Raw genomic sequence first — 27,721 nt, 5'->3', positions numbered from 1 at the left:
CTACATCTTATCGTTTATCTTATGCGAATGTTTGCATTCGTGTACGTATATGTTTAAAAGAAAAAAATTATCAAATATTAAAATCGAATATTGCCATTTCTGTTTGAAACACATCCTGTTAACATTTTCATGTTTATTGGTACATTTCTAAATTTCTACTGAAAAGAGTTTAAATCAAAAATTTAATGGACTGCTCTAATGCTTTCAAAGTTGATAAAATTAGATATTGGCATGCTCGATTAAATTTAAATCAAAGCTCGATTGCTGGATGATAATTTAAACACGCATTATAAATAGTATAAATAAATTTCTCATTCGAAAATTACGAATGAACGAGACATATGACCTCAAAATTTGTATTGACGTCAATTCCAACGTCAATTTAGGTGAGGAAATGATAATTAAAACTATACATATGTAAGTATTGAGATATATTCACCCAAATCATTAAAGAATGACCATAAAAAAGCGGTAACCGGTCTATTGCAATTCTGATGTTATCTTTCACCACTATGACGCCACTTTTGTGTTATGGCGCCATACTTGTGGTAAATTAATGTATTTTATATACACATTAAGAATGCAAGATAAAATTTCCATACAAAACCAACGACATATTTTATGAGCTAACTTCCTATTTTATGAGCTTTTTAAGAGAAGAGAGTTAGATAGACAATTCTCTGCCTGACAGTGAGTCGCAGTAGTGATAGCGAAACTGTCATCGTGTGTCATTCTTGAACAACTATTTTTACTGACTGTTGCGAGCAAATTGGAATATTTATATAAAAACCAATTTTATACAAACTGTGAAAATCTTTGACGCTTTCACGATTGGCGATAAAAAATAAGAAAAAATTGAATTTTTTATAATTTTTTAAAGTGATTCTATTAATTAATAGCGTTATACAAAAAACTTGAATAACATCGTCGTTATTATAAAACAGTTGATCGTAATATAGTAATATCAAAATAAAATATAATATTGTCATTGCAATGGACGCGACAATATTGTATTTATCTAATATAGCTTATTGTGTGCTGGCTATACTTATCCTAACGTTAATTACATTGTATTATTACGTCGAGTGTTCTAGAGCAGTTTGCTTTGTGAAAAAGCTACCATGTAAGTATTCAACAAAAATGAATTTAATTTGATAAGTAATAATATTTCTTTGTTATAAAATAAGAATCGATTTTCAAGTTATATATTTTACTTAATATTTAACATTAAGCTCCTTTGCTTCAGGTCCACCACATGTACCTATATTAGGTCACGCATTAATCACTTTTAGACTGTCTCCAGAGATCACAGTATCCAAAACCATGGAATATCTTAATACATACGGATTAGTATTAGGCGGATATTTGGGAACAAGAGTAGTCATCTTTCTGTTAGATCCACAGGATATTGAAATAATTTTAAGTAACCCTGCACACATCGACAAATCCGTGGAATACGAGTAAGAAATCAAATAATCAAAAATCTACATATTATAATGTTTTTATAAAATTAATATAGTTATATAATTTCACACTGAGTGATTTTTAGTATTATTACATTAAATAAAGGAGAGATTTCGACAGCTTCAAATTTTTCTTCTCCTTATATAGATTTTTTCAACCATGGCTCGGAGATGGTTTGCTTATCACAACTGGCGATAAATGGCGCAGACATAGAAAAGTGATAGCGCCTACATTCCACACGAGTATTTTGAAGACGTTTGTACCTCTGTTTTATGAGAATAGCATGGATCTCGTGAGACGACTTCGCGATGAAGTTGGAAAAGAGTTCGACTGTCATGATTATCTATCAGGTGTAACAGTTGACATTTTAACTGAAACTGCGATGGGAATCAAAAGAGAAAAGAGGCAAAGCACTGGATATGATTATGCCGTAGCCGTGATGAAGTAGATATTGTTTTTGTCTTAAAATTATATTGCTATATTATTATTACATTTGTAACGAAAAAACTCAATGTAATAATAATTGAAATGTTGCAGAATGAGCGATATTGTACATCGAAGGCATTATAATTTTTCATTACGTTCTGACTTAATTTTTAAACTTTCAAAGTTTGCGAAGAAGCAAGAGAAATTGCTCAATATTATTCACACACTGACAAATCGTGTTATTGAAGAGAAATCTAAGGAAATCGAAGAGAAATGTATAAAAAATCAACAGCAAAAAGAAGTGCTAAACAGCAAGCCTATGGAAAGTTTAAATGCAACCAGAAATGACGGAAATGATAAAAATAATGTTACTAAATATACAAAGCTGCATTATGTAAGAGATGATCTTGATGACATCGATGAAAACGACGTAAGTGAAAAGAAACGACTTGCCTTCCTAGATATGATGTTGGATTTGAAAAGAAATGGTGGACAAATGACTGACGAGGAGATTCGAGAGGAAGTAAATACTATCATGTTTGAGGTACGTGCTGCATTTTTTAAATATAGTCAACTCAATTATATAATTAATCTTCTAATATGTAGAATAAATTTTGTAATTAAATTTTCTTGCACATCTTTTGTTAAAAATAGTCATGTATTGCAAGTCACGCTACTGTACACGAGTTATGTTAATTTGATCCATTGTTTGAAAATCGATTTGTTTTTATTCAAATTTATCGATCTGTATTACAGGGTCATGATACCACGGCCGCCGGCTCGAGTTTTGCATTATGTGTCTTAGGAAATCATCAAGATATTCAGGTAAATTTCGCAACAATTTAATATTAATATTTTAGAAATTTTTACCAATTTTTATATTTAATTATTTTTATATTTATTTCACAAAAAATTATAAAACCCAATTTTGTGTTATATTCTTTTATATGCATATTGTAACTTTTTTTCAAAAGAAAATTCTCAGATATAATAAATCATTTTCTACGTACATCAATTTTAATAACAACCTGCATATAATGTTTAATAATCAACAATTAAAAATATTTAATATATATGTATTTTCAATCATTTTTGTATTAACATTCTACGGAAAATACATATATGTAAAAAAGGTGCTATAGTATTCTAATAATTTTACAATATATGTTTCTTATTTTATACGATGATACTGGTATTTTTATGCTAATTGCTTGTTGCGTTTTTATCGAATAATGATATCATACTAATTTTTTAAAGATTTAATTAGATTTTAAAGTAGCTAGAAAGGCGATTATATCATTTCGATCTTCGACTTTTTTAATAGCATGGAATGTCTTATGCGTTTCTGGAACAAACTTATTAGGAAATTCGAGATAATCATGTAAAGTCTTCTCGTTCCATACAACAACTTTTTTTTTCATGATTTCTGAAAATTTAAATCCTGGAACAGCTAAAAAAATTAAAATAGTTACTCATTACACAAATAAGTATCGTCAAGATTGCATATTTATATAAATGGAATTATTATTACTTTATACATATTTATATAGTGTTATTATGTAATACAGTTTCTTTTTAATGAGTTGACAAATTGTATATGTAAGAAGCTTACGACACATTTATACACATACTTCCACAAGTTCTGCCTATGATGTCATGTAAATTAGGTCCTCTTTTATGTTTTCCACCAATTTCTGTAGTATGACAAGAAGCACACATTTTTATAAACAATTTTTTACCGTTAACCGCATCTCCCATTTTTAATAAATTATTAATTAGAATAATCTGTTTAAGTTAAAATTATATATTTTAACCGTACCTTAATCATTGCAGTTTGGGTGACATTCACTTTCTTTCGTTCTTGTTAGAATTATCGATGCTCTCTGATTTCGATATTAATCGCAAATCGATTGCTGTCCCTTCAACTTGATGATTTCTTATTGATCTTTATATATAACAGTGTGATTTTTACTATACACAGACTCGCGTGCATGAAGAATTAGATGCAATTTTCGGCGACAGCGACAGGCAATGCACTTTCCAAGATACTTTGGAAATGAAATATCTTGAAAGAGTTATTTTGGAAACTCTGAGACTTTTTCCACCGGTGCCTGCGATTGCTAGAAAACTTAACGAAGACGTAAAAATAAGTAAGCATATCTGATTGAATGCAATAATAATATATTGCGAATTAAACATTTCTTTATTATAAAAATTGGTTTGTGTATAATTTTAAAGACAAAAATAATGAAGCATTTTCAAACGATAGTTACAGGTAATTATATTCTTCCTAAAACTGCCACGGTGTTGATACCACAATTCGCAGTGCATCGTTTGGAAAAATATTATCCAAATCCGACAGTTTTTAATCCAGACAATTTCCTACCGGAAAAAATGCAGCAAAGACATTACTATGCCTTCATTCCTTTCAGTGCTGGACCAAGGTATTTAATAGACGAAGGTGTACGACACAGAAAATTATATACTTTAATTTAGTTCTTTATATAATAATTTTATTGAATACTGCATGCATATTTAACAAAAAAATATATTTTATCATAAAATCAGCAGGACGCATTCTTACATTTGACTATAAAATATTTTATATAGATCCTGTGTGGGGCGAAAATACGCTATGCTGAAATTGAAAGTCTTATTATCGACGATACTAAGGAATTACCATATCATTTCTGATGTGGCAGATAAAGATTTTATATTACGAGGCGACATTATTCTGAAAAGGCACGATGGATTCAAAATCAAGGTTGAGCCACGCAAGCCTGTATCTCGTAATCCAGAATCGGCATTTAACATTCCCTTATCTGCGTAAATCAAATACATTATTTCATACCTTGTTATGACAATTTTAAAATAGTACGTGTGTATATATATCTATAAATAAATGACGTAAAACATTTTACTCTTGCGCGTTATTTTTTCAATATACAAACATGTTACATACAATCCACATATGATATGTATTGTATATTTTTTTTAATACTAACTTACAATAAGATTAATGGAACTGTTTAATACAATTTTACAAGTAAAGTACTATATAAAAGTTTTTGTTTGATCCTCTTTTTAACAATACTTTTTTTTTTATATGATATAATCTTTTCATAAGAAAAAAAAGATATTTATATAATGCAGACATTTTTTCATATAAATTAATATTTGATAAAAAATATATTTGCGATAATAAAGAAACAGAATTCATAAAGAATCTGTGACATTTATGCACTAGTTTGTTGAATATATTATGTAATACATATTACAATATTATAATATTTATTTTGAAATTACATAATTATAATTTATTTATTATATGTACAAATAAGTGTTATAAACACAAAAAATTTAGATCTAATTTATATTTAAAAATATATAATATTTTAATATACAAAAAAATTAAATATTATTAAAATACTAATTTTTCTTTTATATAAGAAAAAATCTACACTGATATACATCATTAAAGATGAAAATTAACAGGGCTAAATAATAAAACTAACAGTATTATAGAAGAAACAAGCACGATAACGTAATTTAATTGATAATTGCTTTTTTCTTTTCACTCACGCATTCGTTGAGTTGGATCAAAAATTTGTAATAACACCTGTCACATATCCTTTATTCTTTCCTGGATATAGATTTTATAATGACTTTCTGTGCGCGTTGCTTTCGATGTTTTCTAAGATCCACGAAGATAAACTGTAGAGCCCAAGGTATAATAAATGCACCATGTAATACTAGTAGAGAGATTTGATACATATCGTAGCTATCAGTCCAATCCTTAACAAATCCTGCGACAATATATACACGTATAATATTATAAGTATATGGATATCGGCAATATTATCCCGTTTTCTTCTTACCTACGATAGCACCGCAGACTATAGTAACTAAACCACTAATAATGCCAAAGATACCGTAAGCCGAGGCAAACTGTTCTATGCTAACATCTTCGATAATGACTATATTCTGTGGAACCAACAGCCACGAACGAGCGAAACCGATTAACGCTGTCATAATTAACGCGCCCATAAGCGTATGTTCGCATAATAAAAAACCTAGAAATTGTAAATTTTTTATATAATTTTTAATCTTAGAAACTGAAGAGTGCGTAAAAATCGATTTATTATTCGCGGAAGCTAATTTAATTTTATTATATATTTATTTTAATCGCGTGAGAAGATGCTCACCTATTCTTGCGAATTCCATCAAAATCATAGCCGCGAAGAACAGATATTTTGCCTTTACATCCACTATCATTGTGAAAGCTGCTAGAAAAACTCTCGACACCAGCTCAGCAATTCCACTAATCGTAATAGTTAACGCACTTTCGCGTTTTGTGTATCCCACATCGGTCATGATTAAAGGCAGAAAAGAGGAGAAGGCATAGTCGGCGGTGAGCACCAAAGAAACGCCAATACATAAATTCATGAAAGCCCAATCTTTTACCAGCGACATGTCCAGAAGCTCCTTCACAAATTTCTTGTACCTTAAACAAAATAAATCACTTTGTATATACGTTTTAATAAATAATTATATCAATATGAAAAGATGAAATCTATTAGGCATATATACTAATTTATTATAAAATTTTAAGACATGTTGAATTTAAATTGTAAAACTAATCCTCACTTTGACTCCTCTTGTTTTTCCTCGGCGTTTTCCTTCTCATTCTCTCTCTCTTTCAGAATTTCTTTATTTGTCTGGTCCTTCGAGTTTCGCTTTTCCAGATATTGTTGACGTATATCACCCAATGCACCGACGCTAGTCGCCAAATTGACTACGCTGGATGCGGATAAAGCTGACATCCGCCTAGTTAAATTTTCTCGCATAGATACTGATTTCGACCTTTCCCGAATTTCACTCTCGAGTTCCGAGATTGAAGCGACTCTCTGCGCAGAAGGCTGATTTACATGGTCAATGTATGCTCGAATTGAGAAAGATGGAATGTTGTTGATCGAAAAGTTACGAATTAAGTCAGTTGCAATTAAATTTCACGATACCTTAAACGTGTCGTTTAATAAGGGCACTTGTATATCGCTTTCTTCCTTAAGACTTTGAAGACTGCTCCATTTAGTCTTCGAGGATGTAGGAATGACGTCGATGGTCAAATAACGTTGACTGGACAATGCCAGTTCTTGACACTTTTGTTCCTTTTCACGCGCCTTCTCAGCACGAACGACATCAATGTTCCTGAGGTGCCATTCTACGGGATGCATCAGTGCCATGCCGACGATACCATTGAGACTTATTGCGCCGATAATCGCTGAGGTACCTAATATAAATGATGAGAAAATCATTACTCATTGCAATTTTCTAGAATTTTTCATTGTAGTCTTACCGCGAAAACCATACAGTATCATCGACTTTTCAATTAATGTTGGATAAACGATTCCACCCAACGCGATGATGACTTGCGCCGCACTCATCACCTGAAGAATTAGAAAGGATAATTTTCTGAACATTTAAAATTCTTAAATAAATTCGAGCATGAGTAATGATTTTTTGTTTTACTTTCGTTCTTTTTTTCACGAAGTACGCATTGAAAACCGTATTGCAGACTGTTATGATTAGACCCAATCCAAAACCTTGTATTAAAAAAAGAAATGCCATGTCAAATATGTTTCTGACAAACGCCAGCATTATGTCTGTTATTGCGAATAAGAGCGCTCCTGCAATTCCGACCGGTCTTGTAGAATATCTTTTCAACAAAGTGTTGGTCAGCAAGCCTGCAAAGAATATTTTACTGCGTAAAATTCATGCAGAAAAAAATAAGAAAACTTTATTTTATCAATAAAAATATAATAATATATAGAAATATAATAATATAGTAATATAGAAAAAAACAAAATGTAATCTCTTAAAAATGCTAAACATTTGACACATTTTTTTCAAAACTTTAATAAATTTTAAATAATATGTGTTATATTTCAAATATATTTTTATGTTTCACAACATTATTATAGTATTATATTAATATTATTAATTATAGGTATAAATTAAATCTCTCTTTTTCCGTCGAATTATATCATACTTGATAAGAAAGATACATATATAGAAATTCAGTTTAAATTTATACACTTAATTCCCCATTTGCAAATCTCGATTAATTTATGACAAAAGTGTTATCTTTAAACTTCTTTATAAAGGAAATTTCCATTAAAAGCGCTGATTTGTAAAACAAAAGCATAATCCGGCATAATAAAACTAGTTGTGTCGAAATAGAATACGTGTATATGATGTAATGCAATTATACTTAAATGCCTATAAATTTACAGCAGAAGTTAGCATAACTTAAAGCACTGGTATCGTTATACAAAAATAAAAGTGGTATACCATCTTCGAGAATCGCTCCTTATCATAGATCTTTGAGAATCTTATCATAGATTACACAAATGCAAATACAAACGTACTCTTCCAGGAAAAAATCTTAAGAAAAATGATATTAAACAAATTTCTATTGCCTAAGTGTAATTTTTATATGTGTTTATTAAATTTATTTATCAGTTTTAATCGATAAGTTTACACCAATGACTCCATTCTTTTCCAATTTAGTCATTATAAATATCGCTTACTTGCAATAGAGAAGCTGATCATGAAGGAGGAATTGAAGAGACCTGATGCCAAGCCAGCCTGTCCAGAAGCTTGAATGAAATCGCCAAAGTATATCCCAAATGACGGTGATGGGCCAATCGTGGTAATCTAAAATATAAGTTAGGTATTTCTATATAAAACCTTTTTTGTGTTAGAAAAGACTTTGAAAAAAATAAAGGCCATATTATTTGTACATTAACAATAATTTACCCGTTTCAAAAATTATGCTAGCAATAAGCAGTGTTGTGCTTAGATGATTTTAAAATTAGCTCTAGCTAAAGATAATATAAAAATATGCAAATTCATCTTAAATAAGATGAAGATAATTTTGTTTTAAATATATCTAGACAAAATAAAATTATATGGATTTATCTAGATAATTTTCTATATAATAATTGTTTATATAAACACAGTTATAAAAAAATGTAAATTATAAAAGAGTTATAAAAATATATGCATTCATATTTTTATTTATGAATTTTTATCGCTTACTGCTTAAGTTGTACTATTTAAGTATTTTTATGTGGTATAATTCTAAACCAAAATTATCTGATAATTATTCTAAATAATTTAGTAAAGATAATACTTTTTTATGCTAACAATAAGCATTATTATATTACTTTTATACTAACATAAGTAAATATCATCGCCAATGCAATTATCCATCCCCAGCCGCCGTCTGGTGCCCGATCTTCCCAAGTAATATCATCTTCATTGTTTAGCAGTTCTTCTATTTTTCTAGTTTTGTTCTTCTTTTTTTTATTTTCGGTTGCGTTATTGACTGTATGTGCACTTGTCGGCGTGCTATTCGTTTTTGTTACTGTCATACTATGTTTCCTTTCAATCTTGAAATAATAAATTTAATGCATGTAGAAAAAAAAATGCATCGCTTTCCTAATGTATTTATTCAAATATATTTATAAGTATTGTATTTTTTCTTTTCTTTTTGGGCAAAGCGATCGAAAATGTGTAGAAGAATTTAATAAGAAGCAAATACGAAAACAAAGTTATATATCTTAAATATATGGTAAATATATTTTATTTTAATTAGTATTATTAAAATTAGAAAAAATTTAAATGAAAGACATCGAGATTTAATATTTTACGATCATAATTTTCTGCAAAAATATCTGTCAAATAAGTAATTTATTTTTTAACCCTGCATTGAGAATAGTTTCAACTTGATCATACAGAAAGCGATTTTGAATTTATTCAGATTTATATATAAAGTACAATAAATAGTTTTCTATTCTTTTGTTGTAAAATAAATTTACCTTGTTGGAGAACGAATAATCTTTGATATTTAAAGTTTGGTTTTTAAATATATAAATATAAGCATAATATAAAACAGACGAGATAATTTAAATAAAATATTATATACCGCGAATAGTTAAATCAAATTGGTCTAAGAATGTAATTGCAAAACAATCTCTTTTCAGAAAAACATTTTTACATAAAATTATTTATATCCTTCTTTGTTAGTATTGTTTATATACAATAAGATATAAAATTTTTTTTTTTTGCAATGTCAACTTAATAAAATCAAACAATACTTCTTTAATTTTTATTATACCTCTTTTATTTTTCTTAATCAGGTTAAAGATAAGATTTAAGTATTTACCTAACAGAATTTGTCACACGGATAGATATATATGGCAAACGTCAACGATTTCGACATATACTTCCACGATAATCGAAGGCAGTAACCTAACTGAAACATGTAAGAAACGATTTTGAAGAAATCGCCCCCTTATCTACATACAAGATGCCATCATATTAAATACCTATTCTTATCCGGAGTGAAATATTACCAGTTGTAATATCACGAAGAAATTACACAAGAGAGAATCTGAGAATGTAAACAAAAGTACTCTCTGCTATATAAGGTGTACCAATTAAATATAATATGAGATAGTATGCGTGAGAAATTATCGAAAATGTTTTTTTTAATATATTTAATTAATCAATTAATTAATGCCCAATTAATCAATCAATTAATTAATAAATCAATGAATTAATAAATTATTTAATGATGATAAAATGACCTGATATTATAATATGCTTTAAATATGTTAACTAGTGTAGGAATAAACGGAATACACAAGTTAATAAAGATCATAAAAGATCGTAGAATCTTTAAGCATTAAATAAGCTTTAATTATGAAAATGGAATTGTATTAAATTCTTTCATTTTTTAAGGACAGTCACTACATAAATATAAGATAATAAATGAGATAAATAAGATAATAAAAAAATTTTATTTGTAAAAGAAAGATATCAAAACCGACTTATTACTTTTTTGTTTTTAGTTACTAAATAAAAGTCTTAAACAAAAATTGGTTAGAAATAAATACTTAATTTCTTTTATTAATTATTTTCTATTTGCACAATCTCTATATTTAATTCTTTAAATTAAGAATTAATCAATCTTTAATAAATAAGACTGCCCTCCCTCCTCTTAAAATTTTCCTATCAAAAAGAATGTGAAAATATAATTTTGATAATTTAAATTTTTATTAATAATTTTTTTCTTTAGTCATATAGATTTAAAAGAACAATCTTAAGAGTTCAAAGATTTTGATGTTGCACGAAAAATAAAAATTCGCCGAGAAAAGACTATGCAAACGTTTGTTAATAATTAAGGATGCATCTAAGTATAGGAAACATTGATTTTTTATATATATAAAATTTTTTTAATAAAATTATCTCTACAATTTTTGCACAACAATCCAATATATGTATAAAAAATATGAAAGAAGAAAGAATAAACATCTATTTATTACGTCTCTTTATTCTTTTATCGATAATGAGTAACTAAATCAGCGAATCATGTATTCAAGCATAATAAGCTTTTTAATGATGCTTCTTTATTATCTTAATTTTTTTATTGTCGGCGGATAAAAACTTCATAGTATCATCTCTTACGCAATTTTAAACAATTTTTTAAATGTATATAAATAAATATTGCAAAGCTAATTACAATAAGCTTAAGTTAAAATACATACACTGTTTAATATTAGTAGAGAAATTTTATATACTTATTATTTCAAGATTATTAGTTCAATTCTAAATAAATCTCTTGTAATAATATATCTTAGATATGTCAAACATGAAATTTAATTAGAGTCTGATCTTATGTAAAAATAAAAACTATATACTATCAAATTAAAGACTATCGTAAACCGCTAATAAAAAATTAAAATATCATAACTGAGACGACTTTTTCTAAACTGACATCTTTAACGATATGGAATGCAGATACCACAAGAATATGTGACACCAATTGTCGTCGTTTTACGCTTTTTTAAACTCATAAGTTTGTATTCTAAAAAACCAACAAATCGTGATATTTTTATACATTATTTAAGAAAATGAAAATTTGCGTGATAGCTTATTTATCACATATTAAAAATTAAAATTAAAGATACTAACCTATTCTTGCGAATTCCATAATGATCATAGTTGCAAAAAACAAATATTTTGTTCCTATATCCACCATTGACACAAAAACTATAAGTAAAACTTTTGGTTTTATTTCAGCTATTCCTACTTTGTGATAGTCACGTTTAAAGACGTTGGCGCCAGAATCTGCAAGCAACAGAAGCTAATTGCTTAATGCATCGTCGACAAGAGTAGAAAATCGTCTTTATCTCGAGAATCACTTAATCTTTTTATCAGATGTCAATATAAATACAAAAAAAGTACAAACCTCTTCTCTCAAGCAAAGTCTTCAGAAAAGAATATAAAATAACGCACGTAAGCTTCATTGTGCAAATTAATTTTTTATAAAATGTAGTATCTTTATTGACGTGATTGGTTTTGATTAATAGTCAATAATTCGACGCATTAATGCTTTTTTTATTTTGTTATTATACAAAATTTAAATACTGTTGCTAATGATAATGATATATAAATGAAAAAGGAAAAAGTTTCAGATTTTACGTTAAATCTATTGTGGTACACTGTTCTATTTATCATTGATAGATTAACAAAAATTGATATTATTGCTAATTATCTAGTAAAATCTCGTATTTTACTGTGCAGTAATAGCGTGTCTAATTTGAAAATATTTTTTTTTTTTTAATGACAAAGGCGATAAAAAATTTGTTTTTTCTAGAGTGATCGCTGCGAGAGAAGATAATTTTATTTTATACTAATTATTAAAAGATATTAAAACATATGTATATTTTTAAAAAAAGTGCTTTAAGAAAAATAACTACAAAAGTAAAGTAAATTACAAGCTATGTTAACAATAAAAACCTGTCAAGAATCTTGGTTATATTTTTTAGTCAAAGTCCGAATTAAACCACATTTAAGATTAACTGGTCAAAGTTCGAAATGATTTTTTTTAGTCTTTAACTTTAACAGCCATATTAGTTATTCCTAAGATTTACTAAAACCGTACTAGTCAAAAGCCTTTCGGACAAAAATATTTCGGACTTTGACCAACACGCTTAGTTGTTCCGCAAGATTTACCAGTCGATCCTAGAAACGCTCGCACATCGGGCTTTGACTAACATATACAAGTTAGTGTTCTAAATATAAAAATATTAGATCTAATTTATATTTAAAGATATTCAATATTTTAATATACAAAAAGATTAAACATTATTAAAATACCATATTTAATTATAAAATATATTATATAATTATATATAATTATAAAATTATATATAATTTATATAATTTTTCTTTTAAATAAGAAAAAACCTACACTGATTTATATTAAAGATGGCAAATAATAAAGCTAAATAATAAAACTAATAGTATTATAGAAGAAACAAGCACGATAATGTACTTTAATTGATAATTGTTTTTTCTTCCAACATGTTCGATGAGTTGTGGGTCAAAAATTTATAATAAAATACCTGACATATATTCTATATTCTTTTTTGGATAAAGACTATATAATAATATTCTGTGCATGTGGCCTTCGTCGTTCTCTAAGATGCACAAAGATAAACTGTAGAGCCCAAGGTATAATGAATGTACATTGTAATACTAGTAGAAAGACTTGATACATATCATAGTTCCCAGTAATAATAAGTCCTACAATATATGCACGTATAATATTACAATTATAAATATATGAATATCAACAATGATATTACCCCGTTTTCTTCTTACCTACGGTGGCGCTGCAGGTTAAAGAAAGTAAACAAGAAATCATTCCAAAGAAACCGTAAGCCGAGGCAAACTTTTCTATGCTAACATCATCGATAATGACTATAGACTGTGAAACCAACAGCCACGCACGAACAAAACCGATTAACGCTGTCGTAATTAACACTCCCTTAAGCGTATGCTCGCATAATAAAAAACCTAGAAATTGTAATTTTTTTATCTTAGAAACTGAAAATATGTGCGTAAAAATCGATTTATTATTCACGGAAGCTAATTTAATTTTATTATATTTATTAATCACGCAGGAAGGTGCTCACCTAGTTTTGCAAATCCCATCAAAATCATACCCGCGAAGAACAGATATTTTGGCTTTACATCCACTATCATTGTGAAAGATACTAGTAAAACTCTCGACACCAGCTCAGCAATTCCATTAATCCAAACAGTTAACTCAGTTTCTTGTGCAGTGTATCCCAATTTGGTCGTGATTAAAGGCAGAAAAGAGGAGAAGTCAAAGTCGGCAGTGGACACAAAGCAAACGCCAAAACATATATTCAAGAAAGCCCAATTTTTTACGAGCGACATGTCCAGAAGCTCCTTCACAAATTTCTTATACCTTTAAGAAAATTAATCACTTTGTATATTCGTTTTAATGTTAAATTATATCAATATGAAATGATCAAATCTATTAAGCATATATACTAATCTATTATAAAATTTTAAGACATGTTGAATTTAAATTGTAAAAATGATCCTCACTTTGACTCCTTTTGTTTTTCCTCGGCGTTTTCCTTCTCATTCTCTTTCTCCTTTAGAGTTTCTTCATTTGTCTGGTCCTCCAAGATTTGCTCTTCCAGATATTGTTGACGTATATCACCCAATGCACCGACGCTAGTCGCCAAATTGGCTACGCTGGATGCGGATAAAGTCGACATCCCACTCGTTAAATTTTCTGGCATAGATACTGATTCCGACCTTTCGCAAATTTCACTCTCGATTCCCGAGATTGAAGCGACTGAAAATCTATTAAGCATATATACTAATCTATTATAAAATTTTAAGACATGTTGAATTTAAATTGTAGAAATGATCCTCACTTTGACTCCTCTTGTTTTTCCTCGGCGTTTTCCTTCTCATTCTCTCTCTCCTTCAGAGTTTCTTTATTTGTCTGGTCCTCCAAGATTTGCTCTTTCAGATATTGTTGACGTATATCACTCAATGCACCGACGCTAGTCGCCAAATTGGCTACGCTGGATGCGGATAAAGTCGACATCCGCCTCGTTAAATTTTCCCGCATAGATACTGATTCCGACCTTTCGTTAATTTCACTCTCGATTCCCGAGATGGTCGAATGACGTTGACTCGATAGTGCCAGTTCTTGACACTTTTCTTCCTTTTCACGCGCCTTTTCAGCACGAACAACATCAATGTTCTTGAGGTGCCGTTCCACGGGATGCATCAGTGCCATGCCGATGATACCATTAAGACTTATTGCGCCGATAATCGCTGCGGTACCTAATACAAATGATGAGAAAATCATTATTCATTGCAATTTTCTAGAATTTTTTATTGGAGTCTTACCGCGAAAATCATACACTATCTTTAACTTTCCGATTAATTTTGGATAAATAATTCCACCCAACGCGATGAAGACTTGCGCTACGCTCATCACCTGAAGAATTTGAAAAGATAATTTTCTGAGCATTTAAAATTCTAAAATAAATTCGAGCATGAGTAATGATTTTTTGTTTTACTTTCGTTCTCTTTTTCACGAAGTACGCATTGAAAACCGTATAGCAGACTGTTATGATTAGACCCATTCCAAAACCTTGTATTAAAAAAAGAAATGCCATGTCAAATATGTTTCTGACAAACGCCCGCATAATGTTTTGTATTGCGAATAAGAGCGCTCCTGCAATTCCGACCGGTCTTGTAGAATATCTTTTCAACAAAGTGTTGGTCACTAAGCCTGCAAAAAATATATTACTGTGTAAAATTCATGCAAATTAACTTACTTGCAAATCTCAATTAACTTATGACAAAAGTGTTATATTTAAACTTATTTCAAAGGAAATTTCCATTAAAAACGCAGTTTTGTGGAATACCATCTTCGAGAATCGCTCCTTATCATAGATCTTTGAGAATCTTCTTATCATAGATTGCACAAATGCAAATGCAAACGTATTCTTTTAAGGAAAAAATCTTAAGAAAAATGATATTAAACAAATTTCTATTGTCTAATTGTAATTTTTATATGTGTTTATTAAATTTATTTATCGATAAGTTTACATAATTTAAAGCATTCTCTTCGAGATTAGTTATTATAAATATAAAACGCTTACATGCAATAAAGTAGGAGATCATGAAGAAGGCATGGAAGAGATTTGATGCCAAGACAGCCTGTCCAGAAGCTTGGATGAAATCGCCAAAGATTAAGTTAAATGACATTATTTGGCCAATCGTGGTGAGCTAAAATATAAATTACATATTTCTATATAAAATCTATTTTTACGTTAGAAAAGATTTAAAAAAAATTAAGGCCATATTATTTGCAGATGTGCAATAATTTGTTTGGTTCAAAAATTATGCTAACAATAAGCATTATTATATCACTTTTATACTAACATAGGTAAATATCATTGCCAATGCAATCACCCATCCCCAGCCGCCGTCTGGTGCCCGATCTGCTAACGTAATATCATCCTCATTATTTAGTAGTTCTTCTCTTTTTCTAGTTTTGTCCTCCTCTTTTTTATTTCCGGTTATGTTATCGACTGTAGGTGTACTTGTCGATGGGCTATTCGTTTTTGTTACTGTCATATTATGTTTCCTTTCAATCTTGAAATAATAAATTTAATGCATGTAGTAACGTATGTAGTAACGCATGTATAAACGAATCTAACGAGATAGATGAGAATATAATATTGACTTTTATACGTATATTTGTTTCAAAATACTTCAAGAAAATGTATAACCAGAGATTTTGGAATCTCTAAACTTATATTTATGAACATAGGATAAGTTGCAATTCAAAATTCTAGAGTTCAAAGAGCCAGATAAATAATAAATATGTATACGTATAACACACTATATAATACTATTTCTAATTTGAGTTTAATTTTAATTAAATATTTAATTAAATTATGTACACTCGCAAACTAAAAAGATGACCGCTGAAATTCATATTTCAGCAGTCATCTTTTTGGTTTGCGAGTGTACATAATTTTAATTTAGAAAATTAATATATACATAATAGAAATTCGGCGAATTAAAATTATTTACATAATAGAAATTCGGCAAATTAAAATTATGTACATAATAGAAATTTGGCGAAATAAAATTATATACATTATAAATATTCGGTAAATTAAAATTATGTACATTATAAATATTCGGTGAACTAAAATTATAAATGTACATAATGGAAATTTAAGATTAATAAAACATAAAAAGCAGGAATCCTTTTAATATATACGAGCCAAAATAATTTAGATGTAAGAATAATTAAAAATTATTTATTCATAATATAAATGTAGACGTTTCGACCTTACTAAGTCTTTATCAATACGATTAGCCGCATGTATAAAATATAAAAAAGAAATTTAAACATAATCTCAAAAAAGAACACTCCGTAAAATATAAATTAGCAATAACTTACATATTGATGTTTTTTGTTGGTTGTTGCGACTCAGCAATATCAGGGAATAATATATGTCATTATTATATCAAAGCCTGTTTATATAGTCAATAATGTTGTCAATAGTTAAAGGTTAATTTTTTTTATTAAAAAAGTGTGTCAGATAATTTTTCTAAAATGTCAAAATAACGGCTTTCAAAAGATTCGATGTCTTTCTTTAAATTTATACTATTTTTATGTTCTTTTATGTATAACATTTCAGAAATAAGTCTTTTATTATTTAAGAATTAATTACATACATAATAGAAATTCGACGTATTAAAATTATATGCGCATAATCGAAATACGGCGAATTAAAATTATATACATAATATTAATTAAAATTATATACATAATTTTAATTCATCAAAAATTCTCCACGATTTATATGTTTTACTTGTAAGTAACCGTTGTTTCCTTTGAGTCTCTCGTGTCTTATATGATTTCTCCACCTTCTTTTCTCGACAAGATATTAATTAATTGATCGTATTACGATTCTACCCTTCTGGACCAGAAATTCGCACAGATACGTATTGCTAAAAGACAATCTTGCTAATTTACAATATGTATATTGTAATTTTATTAACGTTTCACTTTATCCAAACAACTGTATGATATGTACAATAAACCACGACAATATCTTTAACGATCGACACTATGTACAACATTTTATACCTTGTCCGGATATATCCACATGAACATTAAATAATGTATGTGTGTATGTTAATATGAGAGTTAATTTGCAAAAAGCAAAAAATGTGTTCATGATTGAGATTGTTATGTTCATAATTTTAATTCACCGGATTTATAATATATACATAATTTTAATTCGCCGAATTTCTATTAAATGCATAATTTTAATTATTCGAATTTCTATTATGTACATATTACATTACAATTTCCATTATTTATGCAGATAATTTTAATTCACCTATTTTCTATGTTTCTTTCTAACTGAGAGACTACTGTATTTGAAACCACTCAATAGCAAAATTAATAAACACGTATTTATTTATCAGATTTTAATACTTATGTACACCAAATCCTTTAATATATATATAAGTCTCACTACACAATGATAACTTATTAAATATTACGAGGCCATGTGAAACGAGCAATAAAAAAATTATTATAAAACTTGGACAAATTTTAATTTCTCACAATTTTAAAGTCTCACTACACTATTACCTTTTGATATACATATAACTGTTAAAATATGTAATGACAGCCGCTCACGAAGTAAACGTGAGCACGATGACAGGAAGAATCGTTATAGAAGAAAAGAGGCAATAGTTACTTCGGGACTTTTGACTAGCGATAAAACATTACCTTTTTTGAAAAGAGAATAATTATTGAAAACATCGATTTTGGTATCTTTAGGGTGGACGTTTCCAACTTCTTCGTAACTTTTACCTTACAGATAGCATATCTTCTTTTCTTTTAGGACTTATCTGAAAAAAGAAGATTGCTATCTGTCAGATAAAACTTAATACAATTACATTTTTCTGTTTCTAGTTACTAAATAAAAGTCTAAAATGAAATGAATTAAAAATTAATAAATATTTAATTTCTTATATTAATTATTTTCTAAATATTAAAAATTTAATTATTTTCTAGATATTAAAGAATCTCTATATTTAATTCTCTAAATTAAAGATTAATCAATCTTTAATAAATGAGACTGCTTCCTTTTTCCCAAAAAACTTTTCCTATCAAACAGGAAGGGAAAATATAATTTTGATAATTTATAAATATCTATTTAAATTTTTTTCTTTAGTCATATAAGTTTAAAAGAACAATTGTAAGAGTTCCAAGATTTTTATGTTGCACGAAAAATAAAAATTCATCGAGAAAAAATATGCAAATGTGTGTTAATGATTGAAAGATGCATCTAAATATAGGAAACATTGATTTTTTATAAAAGAGTGATGGCAAATTTCGCTCATTTTTGGGGGCTCGAATTTCAAACCTTTTTCATGGTAAATAGTACAATTAGATAAAATATTAATCCCAGTAAAATTTCAAGATGAGCATAAGCACGAATCCAAAGATACAAGGGGATGAAAGATGAAAGTGATAATTTCTAGTCAGGGATGAGAAACTATCACTTTCACTTCTTTATATTTCTCCGGAACCGTGGCTATGCTCATCTTGAAATTTCTCTGGGATTAATGTCTCATCATATAGTATATTTGACATAAAAAAAGTTTGAAATTTGAGATTCCAAAATTCGATTTTATCAAATGGGCGAAAAAACAGATCTTTTTGCCATTACTCGTTTTTTGATAAAATTTTGCAAAAATAACTAAATATATATATAAAAAATGTAAAAGAAAAAAAGAGTAGACATCCATTTATTACGTTTTTTTATTCTTTTACTTCGACAACTAAATTAGCGAGTCATTTATTCAAGCATAATAATCCAACGAGAAATGAGGGTCGAATCGACGTTGATTCGTCGTCGAATCGATGTCAAATTGATTGAATCGACATCGATTCGACCATCATTTCTCGCTGGGAAGCTTTTCAATGGTGCTTTTTTATTATCTTAATTTTTTTATTGTCAGCGGATACAAACTTATTTATATAGTATGATCCTTTACGCATTTTTTAACAATTTTTAAATGTATATAAATAAATATTTCAAAGCTTGAGCTACAATGTGCACACTGTATAATATCAGAGAAATTTAATATACTATTTCACACACAAGATTATTAGTTCAATTCTGAATAATATTCTTACAATGAGTACAAAATTCCTGAAGCGATACGAAGCAATCTATTTACTGAATCATGTAAAAGCACCAAAACTGTCAGATAAAGTGGGTACAAAATATATATGGAAGTCGAAGACATTCATTAAAAAGTTGGTAAAGCGATACTTGGAAGTTCGGAATGTAGACTTACCTGCCGAAAAGAAGACTAAACCGCGTGACAACAACGATAGAGGATAAAATGATCTTTTCAGATAGAAATGCCTGATAATCAGATTTCATCATAATCTTCTGATATAATTGAAATGTGTTGTATGTCTTGTAATCATATTATGATGATAAATATTATGAGCACAAGTTACATACGTATGATGAAAAATGTGAGCTCAGATATTAATTTGAGCATAATTATGTACTCATAATGACATTTTTTTGTAAACATTTTTAAGATATCATAATATGTCCGTGTTTTGAGTATATGAGTCTGCAGCTGTCTATCTCTGTCATCATGTTTTAAAAAATATGAGTACAATATGAGTACAGAATGCATATACTTTGTTATCTGAGTTGCTATCTCCCCCAAATTTGCTATTTCCCAAATAAAACTCCGCAATAAAGGAATTTACATCTCTCTAAATACGATTCGAAGTCGCCTGCATGAAAGAAACGCGTCTTTTCAATCAACTTTGAAAAAACCTAAACATCGGAAGATAAGAATTAAGAAAATTAAGAAGATATAGTAATCTTTGTGAAATGAATATGCAGAAAACCTCGTCGAAAGCATGGAAAAAGATGTGAAGCTATCATGAGTAATGAAGGTAATTGGACAAAATATTAAGTAATTGCGCAATAACTAATAATGTGTATTTCAATAAAAAAAATAAAATTGAATGGAAATTTTATTTCTTCCAAATTATGGCAGTCACTTTCTTATTGAACAGACTGTAATAATATATTTTAGAGATATGTGAAACATGAAATTTAATTAGAATCTGATCTTATGTAAGGAAATAAAGACTATTGTAAACCGCTAATAATAGTAAAAATACCATAACTGAAACGACTTTTTTCTATACTGACATCTTTAACGATATGAAATGCAGAAACCACAAGAATGTGTGATATCGATTACCGTTGTTTTACGCTCTTTTAAACTTATAAACTTGTAAATGAAAAACGAATCGTGATATTTTATACATTATTTAAGAAACTGATTTATGTGATAGCTTATTTATTACATATTAAAGATTTAAATTATATAAAGATACTCATTTATTCTTGCGAATTTCATAATAATAATGGTTACAAAAAATAAATATTTTGTTTTTATATCCACTATTAATACAAAAACTATAAAACTTTCAATTTTATCTCAACTATTCCACTTTGTAACAGTGAAGTTTACAAACGTTGGCGCCAGAATCTATAAGCAACAAAAGCTAATTGCTTAATGCATTGTCGACAAGAGCAGAAAATCGTTTTTATCTCAAGAATCACTTAATCTTTTTATCAAATGTCAATATAAATACAAAACAAATACAAACCTCTTCTCTTGAGCAAAATATTAAGAAAAAGAAAATAATAACGCACATATAAGCTTCTATTGCGTAAATTAATTTTTTATAAAATGTAGTATTTTTATCGACGTGATCGGTTTTGATTAATAGTTAATAATTCGGCGCATTAATGCTTTTTTGGTTATTATACAGAATTTAAATATTTGTTGCTAATGATAATTATACAAAAATTTCGGACTTTATGTTAAACTTGTTGATGCACTGTTCTATTTATCATTGATAGATTAACAAAAATTGACACTATTGCTAAGGCAATTATCTAGTAAAATCTTACATTTCACTGTGCAGTAATATTTTAAATAACTGGCAATAATTAAAAAAAGTAACAATTAAATTTCGATATTTTTAAGTAATTGCTTTTACATATCTTTTACAAATTTAATTTTAGTTAATTAAGGTTAATATATATAATTAAGATTAATTTGTATGTGTACTAAAAAATTATTATAAGAATTATAAAAAAAATTATATTCTTCTTATAGAGAAGAACTAAACCTGAACAATGTTTACCATATATACATCTATTTTTTGCAGTTACATAAGTTAAGGGGCTGTTTGCATTATATGAGAAAAACTTTATAGTATCAATATAATTATATCTATTTTACATAAAATATCAAAATTACAATATAAATTTACACATTATATCAATAATATTAAATTTTTTTATAATTACAATCAAAATTTATATTCTATTAAAGTATATATATTGCACATATACATAACTCAATATATTGTAATATATAATAATAATAATATATATATATAACGTATAAATTATTTTTATATCACTATATTACACGTTACATAAACTTTATTATAATAAATTATTATTAATGCGTATTGATAAAAATAACATGTTTGTATATAAACCTAGCTTTTATATTTATCTCGTGAGTAGTTACCTATATATATGTATACATATACAATATGGAAACCGATAAAACGGTCATCCGACGAAGGTCGGCCAGTGTTGTAACTGATTTGTGTGTGACCAGTAGACCGGCGTATTAACAATTACGTGCCAACTATACCAAGTCGTATTCAGTCACATTTATGTTAGCAAGCCACAAAGATCTTTGCATTATTAAGCAAGAAAAAAGTGACCAGTGAAAAATAAATAAGTGGCACAAGAGATGACGTAATTAATAGAAGCAACTAATAAAATAAAAATTTTACAATAAAAAAATGTAAGTTTTAACATGTATTAAATTTACCCATAATTTTACAATAATGTTGAAAATAATTGTTACAGAAAATATGCATAATGCAAAATACAATAGAAGTGAGGAAAAATGACATAATTACGTGAAACAATCACGAATGTTTAAATAAAACTTTGCATAAAGATACGTAACCAAAGATTTCATCATTATTTTATTATATGTATTGTATGTATGTATATATGTACTATATAATAATACAGTATAATTCTTATAGAAGCATTCAGTAAAAAAATTATAACACAAAAAAAAATATTTTTACATGACATAATGTGTATAGATAATTAGTTATAAAGATTAGAACTAAAATAATTATGATGTAGAATATATACATATAATGTCATATTCGACTAAATTTATTAATGATATCTATACTTATAGATAATACATTGTATAATCGTAGATTTTCTTATATGTGTATGTGTTATCTTTTTAATATAGATAATATTAAAAGAGATATAGAATATATATATATATATATATATATATATTATAGGTACATACATAATCAATATCTTACATTGTGCATATTGTGACATGATTAAGGATAAAATATTTAAAAAGTCGCAAAAAAAAGTTGACGTAATTTTCCGTCAAATTCCAAACGTGCAATAGATATTTTTTTCATTCACTATGTTCGCCGAATTCGATTACAATAGATTGTGTCTTCTTTGTTATGTAAATGTATATCTTAATGTAATATTTTTCCTTGTCATTACATAATACATTAATACATGAATGCATAAGATTATTTGTTATTTCGATCGTACACGTAGACATCGATCGTACATTGCTATATGTCAATTCATTCAAAATTTTCCATTATAGACTGTCCACTGTGCTCTTTTATATAAGCAAGAGTGGAATCGAGCGAAGAATTAAATTGCTGACATCGTGACAAACAATTAGTCAATCAGAAATAAGAAGTATAATATTGTTGCAAACGTATCTGATTGGTCATCAGCGAGAGCTATTTAAAACCGATCAAAAACCGCTCGAGCAAATTGAAGGAGATCATTGACAGACAACGTAGCTCTCTCATTGTCAGTATATGTGTGCAATTGTCCTTCAACACTAGTGTTAATTTATACAAAACCGCATTAAAAACAGTTCTTGGAAAATGACAGACAATACAAAAAAAGAGGCTAAGAGAACTCTGGATGGAGGCTGGGGCTGGTTCGTTTGTTTTGGAAGCAGTCTAATTTCGGTAAATTCCAGCAGAATTATTATTGCGTTTTAGTATGTCAAAGTAATTTATTTACATTCTAATAAAAATATAATAGAAAAAAATTAATAAAGAATGTAAAAAAATTATTAGAGATAAAGATATAATTTTATGCACTCATAAAATAAAATTGTAATAATTATATATGTTGCACATTATTGCATATCGTGCAAATTAATGTATTGTTACATATATTTGTTATTATTTCAATTAAAAATTTTTTATCTTATATACATATACAGGGTGTTATAAAAGTACCGGAACAGCAGAATAACTCGAAAAATATGAGTCCTAGGAAAAATGTTACGTACTGGGTTTTTATGATTTTTTCCTGGCTATCTGAACGTCAGATAGCCAAGAAAAAATCATAAAAATCCAGTACTTAGCATTTTTTCTAGGACTCATATTTTTCAAGTTATTCTGCTGTTCCAGTACTTTTATAACACCCTGTATATGTATTACTGACAATACATATGAAATACATAAATTGCAGCTTTCGTTGCGCTCTTTGGATCCATCTTTCGGACTACTTTTCAAAGATTTGCTAGAAGAACTCAATGTGGACTCTACAGGAACGTCTGTTATAATGAGCGTTTTAGATGCTATTATTAATTTTTCAGGTAAATGCGACTTTTTTTCAATATCTAATCAAAAATTTTTGAAATTTAAAAAAGAGAAACTATATTTATTTATTAAATTATTTATTTGTTATAAATTTATAGGTTTTCTAATTGGGCCATTGTTAAAAAAATATTCTTACCGACAAATCGCATTCTTTGGATCTTTACTCAGCTGTAGTGGTTTGATACTTACATCCAGATCAAATAGCATGCTTTATATTATTTGCACCTACAGTATCTTAGGAGGTATAAAATTATTACTATAAATTATATAGTTTTTTGCATACAGTTCCTCTTATTATAATAGTTACACGTTTAAAAATAATTTTTACATATATTTTCTTAATTATTATTAAGACTTAATGATTATTTTTAGGCCTGGGTACTGGCCTTGCAATGGCTTGTGCCTTCGTCGCGCTGAACACGTATTTCGACAAAAAGCGTGGCCAAGCGGTTGGATTTTCCATGGCAGGAACTGCATTGGGCATGATGCTCGTACCGCTGGTAAGAAATATATATTTAAAAAAAAACAAATAAATCTCGTATAATCTATAATGATACATTGTACAGCTGATACACATGCTATTGGAATTGTATGGATTTCGTGGCACAACACTTATCATGGGAGGATGGGCGTTGCATGCTGTAGTGGGATCATGTTTATTACGTCCACTTGAAGAAAAACCGTTATCATTGCCACAACCAGTTGAAGTAATTATTCTTATCTAAAAAATATTAAATGATATTTAAGCGACAAACATATTTGTCAAATGGCGTATAATTTATGTCGCGAATTTTTTCATGTTAAATTATTCAGAAAATTAATTTAAAAATGATAATATGTGAAATAACATAGCATGTATAAAATTCTTCTCCAGGAAAAGACTGATAAGGAACGAGAAAACGAGGCTTTATTAATGAAAACGAATCCTAGTGGATCACGAAGGATGTCAAATGGAGCAATTTGGACCGAGGATCAAAAGGCGGAAAATGAACCGAAACTCTCATCTAAAAGTGAATCGTTCATGAAGAAGATAAAAGCAACCTTTGACTTGGATCTTCTCAAGAATTCCACGTACTTAAATGTCTCTCTAGGCTGTAGTTTTTACTATGTAGCCGAATCGAATTATAAATTAATGATGCCTTTCTTCCTCTCGGATATCGGTGAGTTTAATTGCAAATCGTAATCAGTGTACCGTAGCAAAGGATGTCTATTATTTTTCGTTGATGAATAAAATCTTTCTGCGTTACAAACAAATAAAGATCGAAATTACAAGTTATTCGCACAACAATATTGTACTCAACAATATTGTAGGAAATTCGATGATCGAAAAAAAGCAAACATCCTCTCTACGGCACTGCTCGGGAATTACATAGATTGCTCGTAGGAACTTGACGATCGACAGGAATGACGAAAGCGGAGGTCGCCTTTTGCCTATCCCTGACCGCATTCGTTGACATCATTGCCAGGCTGTTGTTGCCGACGATTTTCGACAAGTTCGGCTGGAAGAAGCGCGTGATCTTTTGGGTCTTCTGCCTCTTCCTTGGAAGCGCACGTTCCGGTAATTTTTCCATTAAAGTTGTGAAGACAAAACACCAGAAAATATAAAATTTGCTTACAGTATTGGCAGAACAAACGGCAATGATACCATTGATTACCATGCTTGTGATAGCGGGTTTCTTGCGCGGCGCCACATTGGTGAATCTTAATCTCTGCATATCGGAATGCTGTACTTTGAAGAAACTACCGAGTGCATTTGGAATATTTATGGTGTTTAAAGGCTTGTGCGTAATCATTATAAGTCCTTTAATCGGTACGTTGATACGATATAATAAGTATCCCTGATATAAAAAAACGATCGATGAAAAACAAACGATTGCATCGGTTTTACTCGTAGTTATGAATATATAATTGATTACGATAAATTTTCAATCATTTTTCTCGATAAATTCCAACGATAAAAAGCAATATATTACTATAAGAATTTTATCGTATTCTAACAACCTAATCCAGTTTTAACAAAAAATAAAAGGAACAATAGAGACGATAAGAAACGATAACATTTCTTTCAGAATATAAAAAGTGAAACAATAAGTTACAATAGGAAACGATAAAATTTTTTACAAATTCTATCGGTTCCTAATGTTTTATATCGATTTTTTGTATCAGGAATAACATTATATTTTTCTTGTGCCTATTTAAATTTGACATTAAATTCTAATTTATTATCTATTTTCTTTTGTAAAAGGATACGTCAGAGATGTTAGTGGTAGTTACAAAATCTGCATCCATATAATGACCGCCATGACACTTGTTACATTTGTTATGTGGAGCGTTGAATTTTTATACAGTGCTTCTCGCGAACGACAACTTGATGTAGTTAAACAATTACAAATGGATATAATTGAGTAGTAATTTAAATTTAATAGTAAGTGCGTGTAGGATAATCTGTGTATTTGTGTAATGTCCAATTTTTGAAAGAAGAATATTAGTAAAATAAAGTAGTATAATTTTTAATTGAGTTTTCTCTTAATTGATCTCCTATAATTATCTAACATGATAATCCATTATGCGTCAATAAAAATTTTTAATTTAGGCTACATATTATTTTCTTTTAAAAAATTTTCATGCATTAAATCAAATAAAAAGTATCTCCGTGACAATTTTGTAATTTCATGCTCTGTTATCTTATCTACAGTCAACTGTATACGCCGTATTTTTAGGTACAACGAACCCAATCTCGTATTTTTACCCACTTCCTTGTCAAACTGATTATTATTTCGTAAATGTTTATACTCTGTTTTTTTAGAGACTCCAAATTGATAAAAGAAACGTCAAATAAAGGAAAGTGATTTGCATGCGTAATAACTCCAACATATACAATCAATATTTATTTTTACATCTGCTTATTTATTTTTATTAAAATTTAATGAATATCTTGATATAAAATTATGAACTTAAAAGCGCGATAAAATCTTGATGCTCCATATATATTCCAGATGATGTAACACACATACGTGTCACTCGTGTCATTGTACTTATAGACGAGATAATAAGGTT

At 28.4% G+C, this 27,721-nt stretch overlaps 5 protein-coding genes across 11 annotated transcripts; 2 read left to right on the top strand and 3 right to left on the bottom strand.

Moving 5' to 3' along the window:
- Positions 1–70: 70 nt before the first annotated feature.
- LOC114930882 (cytochrome P450 4g15-like) lies at positions 71–4,810 on the top strand. The gene is made up of 8 exons (XM_029302743.2): positions 71–1,123; positions 1,247–1,460; positions 1,612–1,908; positions 2,002–2,434; positions 2,647–2,715; positions 3,872–4,040; positions 4,160–4,334; positions 4,501–4,810. Exons 1-8 carry the CDS (start codon positions 994–996, stop codon positions 4,718–4,720), a joined length of 1,707 nt encoding a protein of 568 aa, XP_029158576.2. The 5' UTR covers positions 71–993; the 3' UTR covers positions 4,721–4,810.
- On the bottom strand, positions 3,029–3,711 carry LOC146723915 (cytochrome c-like). The gene is made up of 2 exons (XM_085480762.1): positions 3,522–3,711; positions 3,029–3,340 (listed from the first exon to the last, which is right to left on the bottom strand). Exons 1-2 carry the CDS (start codon positions 3,646–3,648, stop codon positions 3,150–3,152), a joined length of 318 nt encoding a protein of 105 aa, XP_085336888.1. The 5' UTR covers positions 3,649–3,711; the 3' UTR covers positions 3,029–3,149.
- LOC114942449 (monocarboxylate transporter 9-like) lies at positions 3,397–12,120 on the bottom strand. 3 transcript variants are annotated; one of them, XM_029317826.2, is made up of 13 exons: positions 11,932–12,120; positions 10,284–10,348; positions 10,121–10,210; positions 9,132–9,344; positions 8,481–8,607; positions 7,420–7,634; positions 7,247–7,337; positions 6,909–7,180; positions 6,538–6,809; positions 6,096–6,394; positions 5,769–5,963; positions 3,710–5,696; positions 3,397–3,584 (listed from the first exon to the last, which is right to left on the bottom strand). In XM_029317826.2, the coding sequence occupies exons 4-12, from the start codon at positions 9,324–9,326 to the stop codon at positions 5,524–5,526; spliced, it is 1,839 nt and encodes a 612-aa protein (XP_029173659.1). In that variant the 5' UTR covers positions 9,327–9,344; positions 10,121–10,210; positions 10,284–10,348; positions 11,932–12,120; the 3' UTR covers positions 3,397–3,584; positions 3,710–5,523. The 3 variants fall into 3 exon arrangements, with proteins under 3 accessions (XP_029173659.1, XP_029173660.1, XP_029173661.1); XM_029317827.2 differs by lacking the exon at positions 10,284–10,348; XM_029317828.2 differs by lacking the exons at positions 10,121–10,210; positions 10,284–10,348.
- Positions 11,739–17,319, bottom strand: LOC114942420 (uncharacterized). Its single transcript, XM_085480917.1, has 11 exons — positions 17,282–17,319; positions 16,249–16,461; positions 15,966–16,092; positions 15,378–15,592; positions 15,205–15,295; positions 14,721–15,138; positions 14,383–14,646; positions 13,941–14,239; positions 13,627–13,821; positions 11,932–12,087; positions 11,739–11,824 (listed from the first exon to the last, which is right to left on the bottom strand). The coding sequence occupies exons 2-11, from the start codon at positions 16,441–16,443 to the stop codon at positions 11,739–11,741; spliced, it is 2,046 nt and encodes a 681-aa protein (XP_085337043.1). The 5' UTR covers positions 16,444–16,461; positions 17,282–17,319.
- A 5,219-nt stretch (positions 17,320–22,538) lies between these two features.
- On the top strand, positions 22,539–27,178 carry LOC114942459 (monocarboxylate transporter 3). Of its 5 annotated transcripts, none has more exons than XM_085480755.1 (11): positions 22,539–22,782; positions 22,848–22,983; positions 23,644–24,022; positions 24,534–24,660; positions 24,763–24,906; positions 25,037–25,164; positions 25,231–25,371; positions 25,539–25,824; positions 26,067–26,222; positions 26,283–26,474; positions 26,910–27,178. In XM_085480755.1, exons 3-11 carry the CDS (start codon positions 23,936–23,938, stop codon positions 27,071–27,073), a joined length of 1,425 nt encoding a protein of 474 aa, XP_085336881.1. In that variant the 5' UTR covers positions 22,539–22,782; positions 22,848–22,983; positions 23,644–23,935; the 3' UTR covers positions 27,074–27,178. The 5 variants fall into 5 exon arrangements, with proteins under 5 accessions (XP_085336881.1, XP_085336880.1, XP_085336883.1 ...); XM_085480754.1 differs by having other exon boundaries at positions 22,848–22,987; XM_085480757.1 differs by having other exon boundaries at positions 22,848–22,987; positions 26,283–26,445; positions 26,910–26,992.
- Positions 27,179–27,721: the final 543 nt, after the last annotated feature.

This window comes from Nylanderia fulva, unplaced genomic scaffold (genome assembly GCF_048542155.1).
Source record: "Nylanderia fulva isolate GAGA-0341 unplaced genomic scaffold, ASM4854215v1 Scaffold16, whole genome shotgun sequence".
In the NCBI taxonomy this organism is placed as follows: domain Eukaryota; kingdom Metazoa; phylum Arthropoda; class Insecta; order Hymenoptera; family Formicidae; genus Nylanderia; species Nylanderia fulva.
This window is presented reverse-complemented; position numbering and strand designations above follow the sequence as displayed.

Excerpts from the sequence above, each read along its gene's own strand:
- LOC114930882 (XM_029302743.2), top strand. The coding sequence starts at position 994 with ATGGACGCGACAATATTGTATTTATCTAATATAGCTTATTGTGTGCTG. Across the intron at positions 1,909-2,001 it reads TATGCCGTAGCCGTGATGAA|AATGAGCGATATTGTACATC; the intron begins GTAGATATTGTT and ends GAAATGTTGCAG. Across the intron at positions 4,041-4,159 it reads TAACGAAGACGTAAAAATAA|TTACAGGTAATTATATTCTT; the intron begins GTAAGCATATCT and ends TTCAAACGATAG.
- LOC146723915 (XM_085480762.1), bottom strand. The coding sequence starts at position 3,648 with ATGGGAGATGCGGTTAACGGTAAAAAATTGTTTATAAAAATGTGTGCT. Across the intron at positions 3,341-3,521 it reads CATAGGCAGAACTTGTGGAA|CTGTTCCAGGATTTAAATTT; the intron begins GTATGTGTATAA and ends TAATTTTTTTAG.
- LOC114942449 (XM_029317826.2), bottom strand. The coding sequence starts at position 9,326 with ATGACAGTAACAAAAACGAATAGCACGCCGACAAGTGCACATACAGTC. Across the intron at positions 8,608-9,131 it reads TGGCGATGATATTTACTTAT|ATTACCACGATTGGCCCATC; the intron begins GTTAGTATAAAA and ends CTTATATTTTAG. Across the intron at positions 7,338-7,419 it reads TCGTGAAAAAAAGAACGAAA|GTGATGAGTGCGGCGCAAGT; the intron begins GTAAAACAAAAA and ends CTAATTCTTCAG.
- LOC114942420 (XM_085480917.1), bottom strand. The coding sequence starts at position 16,443 with ATGACAGTAACAAAAACGAATAGCCCATCGACAAGTACACCTACAGTC. Across the intron at positions 16,093-16,248 it reads TGGCAATGATATTTACCTAT|CTCACCACGATTGGCCAAAT; the intron begins GTTAGTATAAAA and ends TTTATATTTTAG. Across the intron at positions 11,825-11,931 it reads TATGGAATTCGCAAGAATAG|AATACAAACTTATGAGTTTA; the intron begins GTTAGTATCTTT and ends TTGGTTTTTTAG.
- LOC114942459 (XM_085480756.1), top strand. The coding sequence starts at position 23,936 with ATGACAGACAATACAAAAAAAGAGGCTAAGAGAACTCTGGATGGAGGC. Across the intron at positions 24,023-24,533 it reads TTGGAAGCAGTCTAATTTCG|CTTTCGTTGCGCTCTTTGGA; the intron begins GTAAATTCCAGC and ends CATAAATTGCAG. Across the intron at positions 26,223-26,282 it reads CCTTGGAAGCGCACGTTCCG|TATTGGCAGAACAAACGGCA; the intron begins GTAATTTTTCCA and ends ATTTGCTTACAG.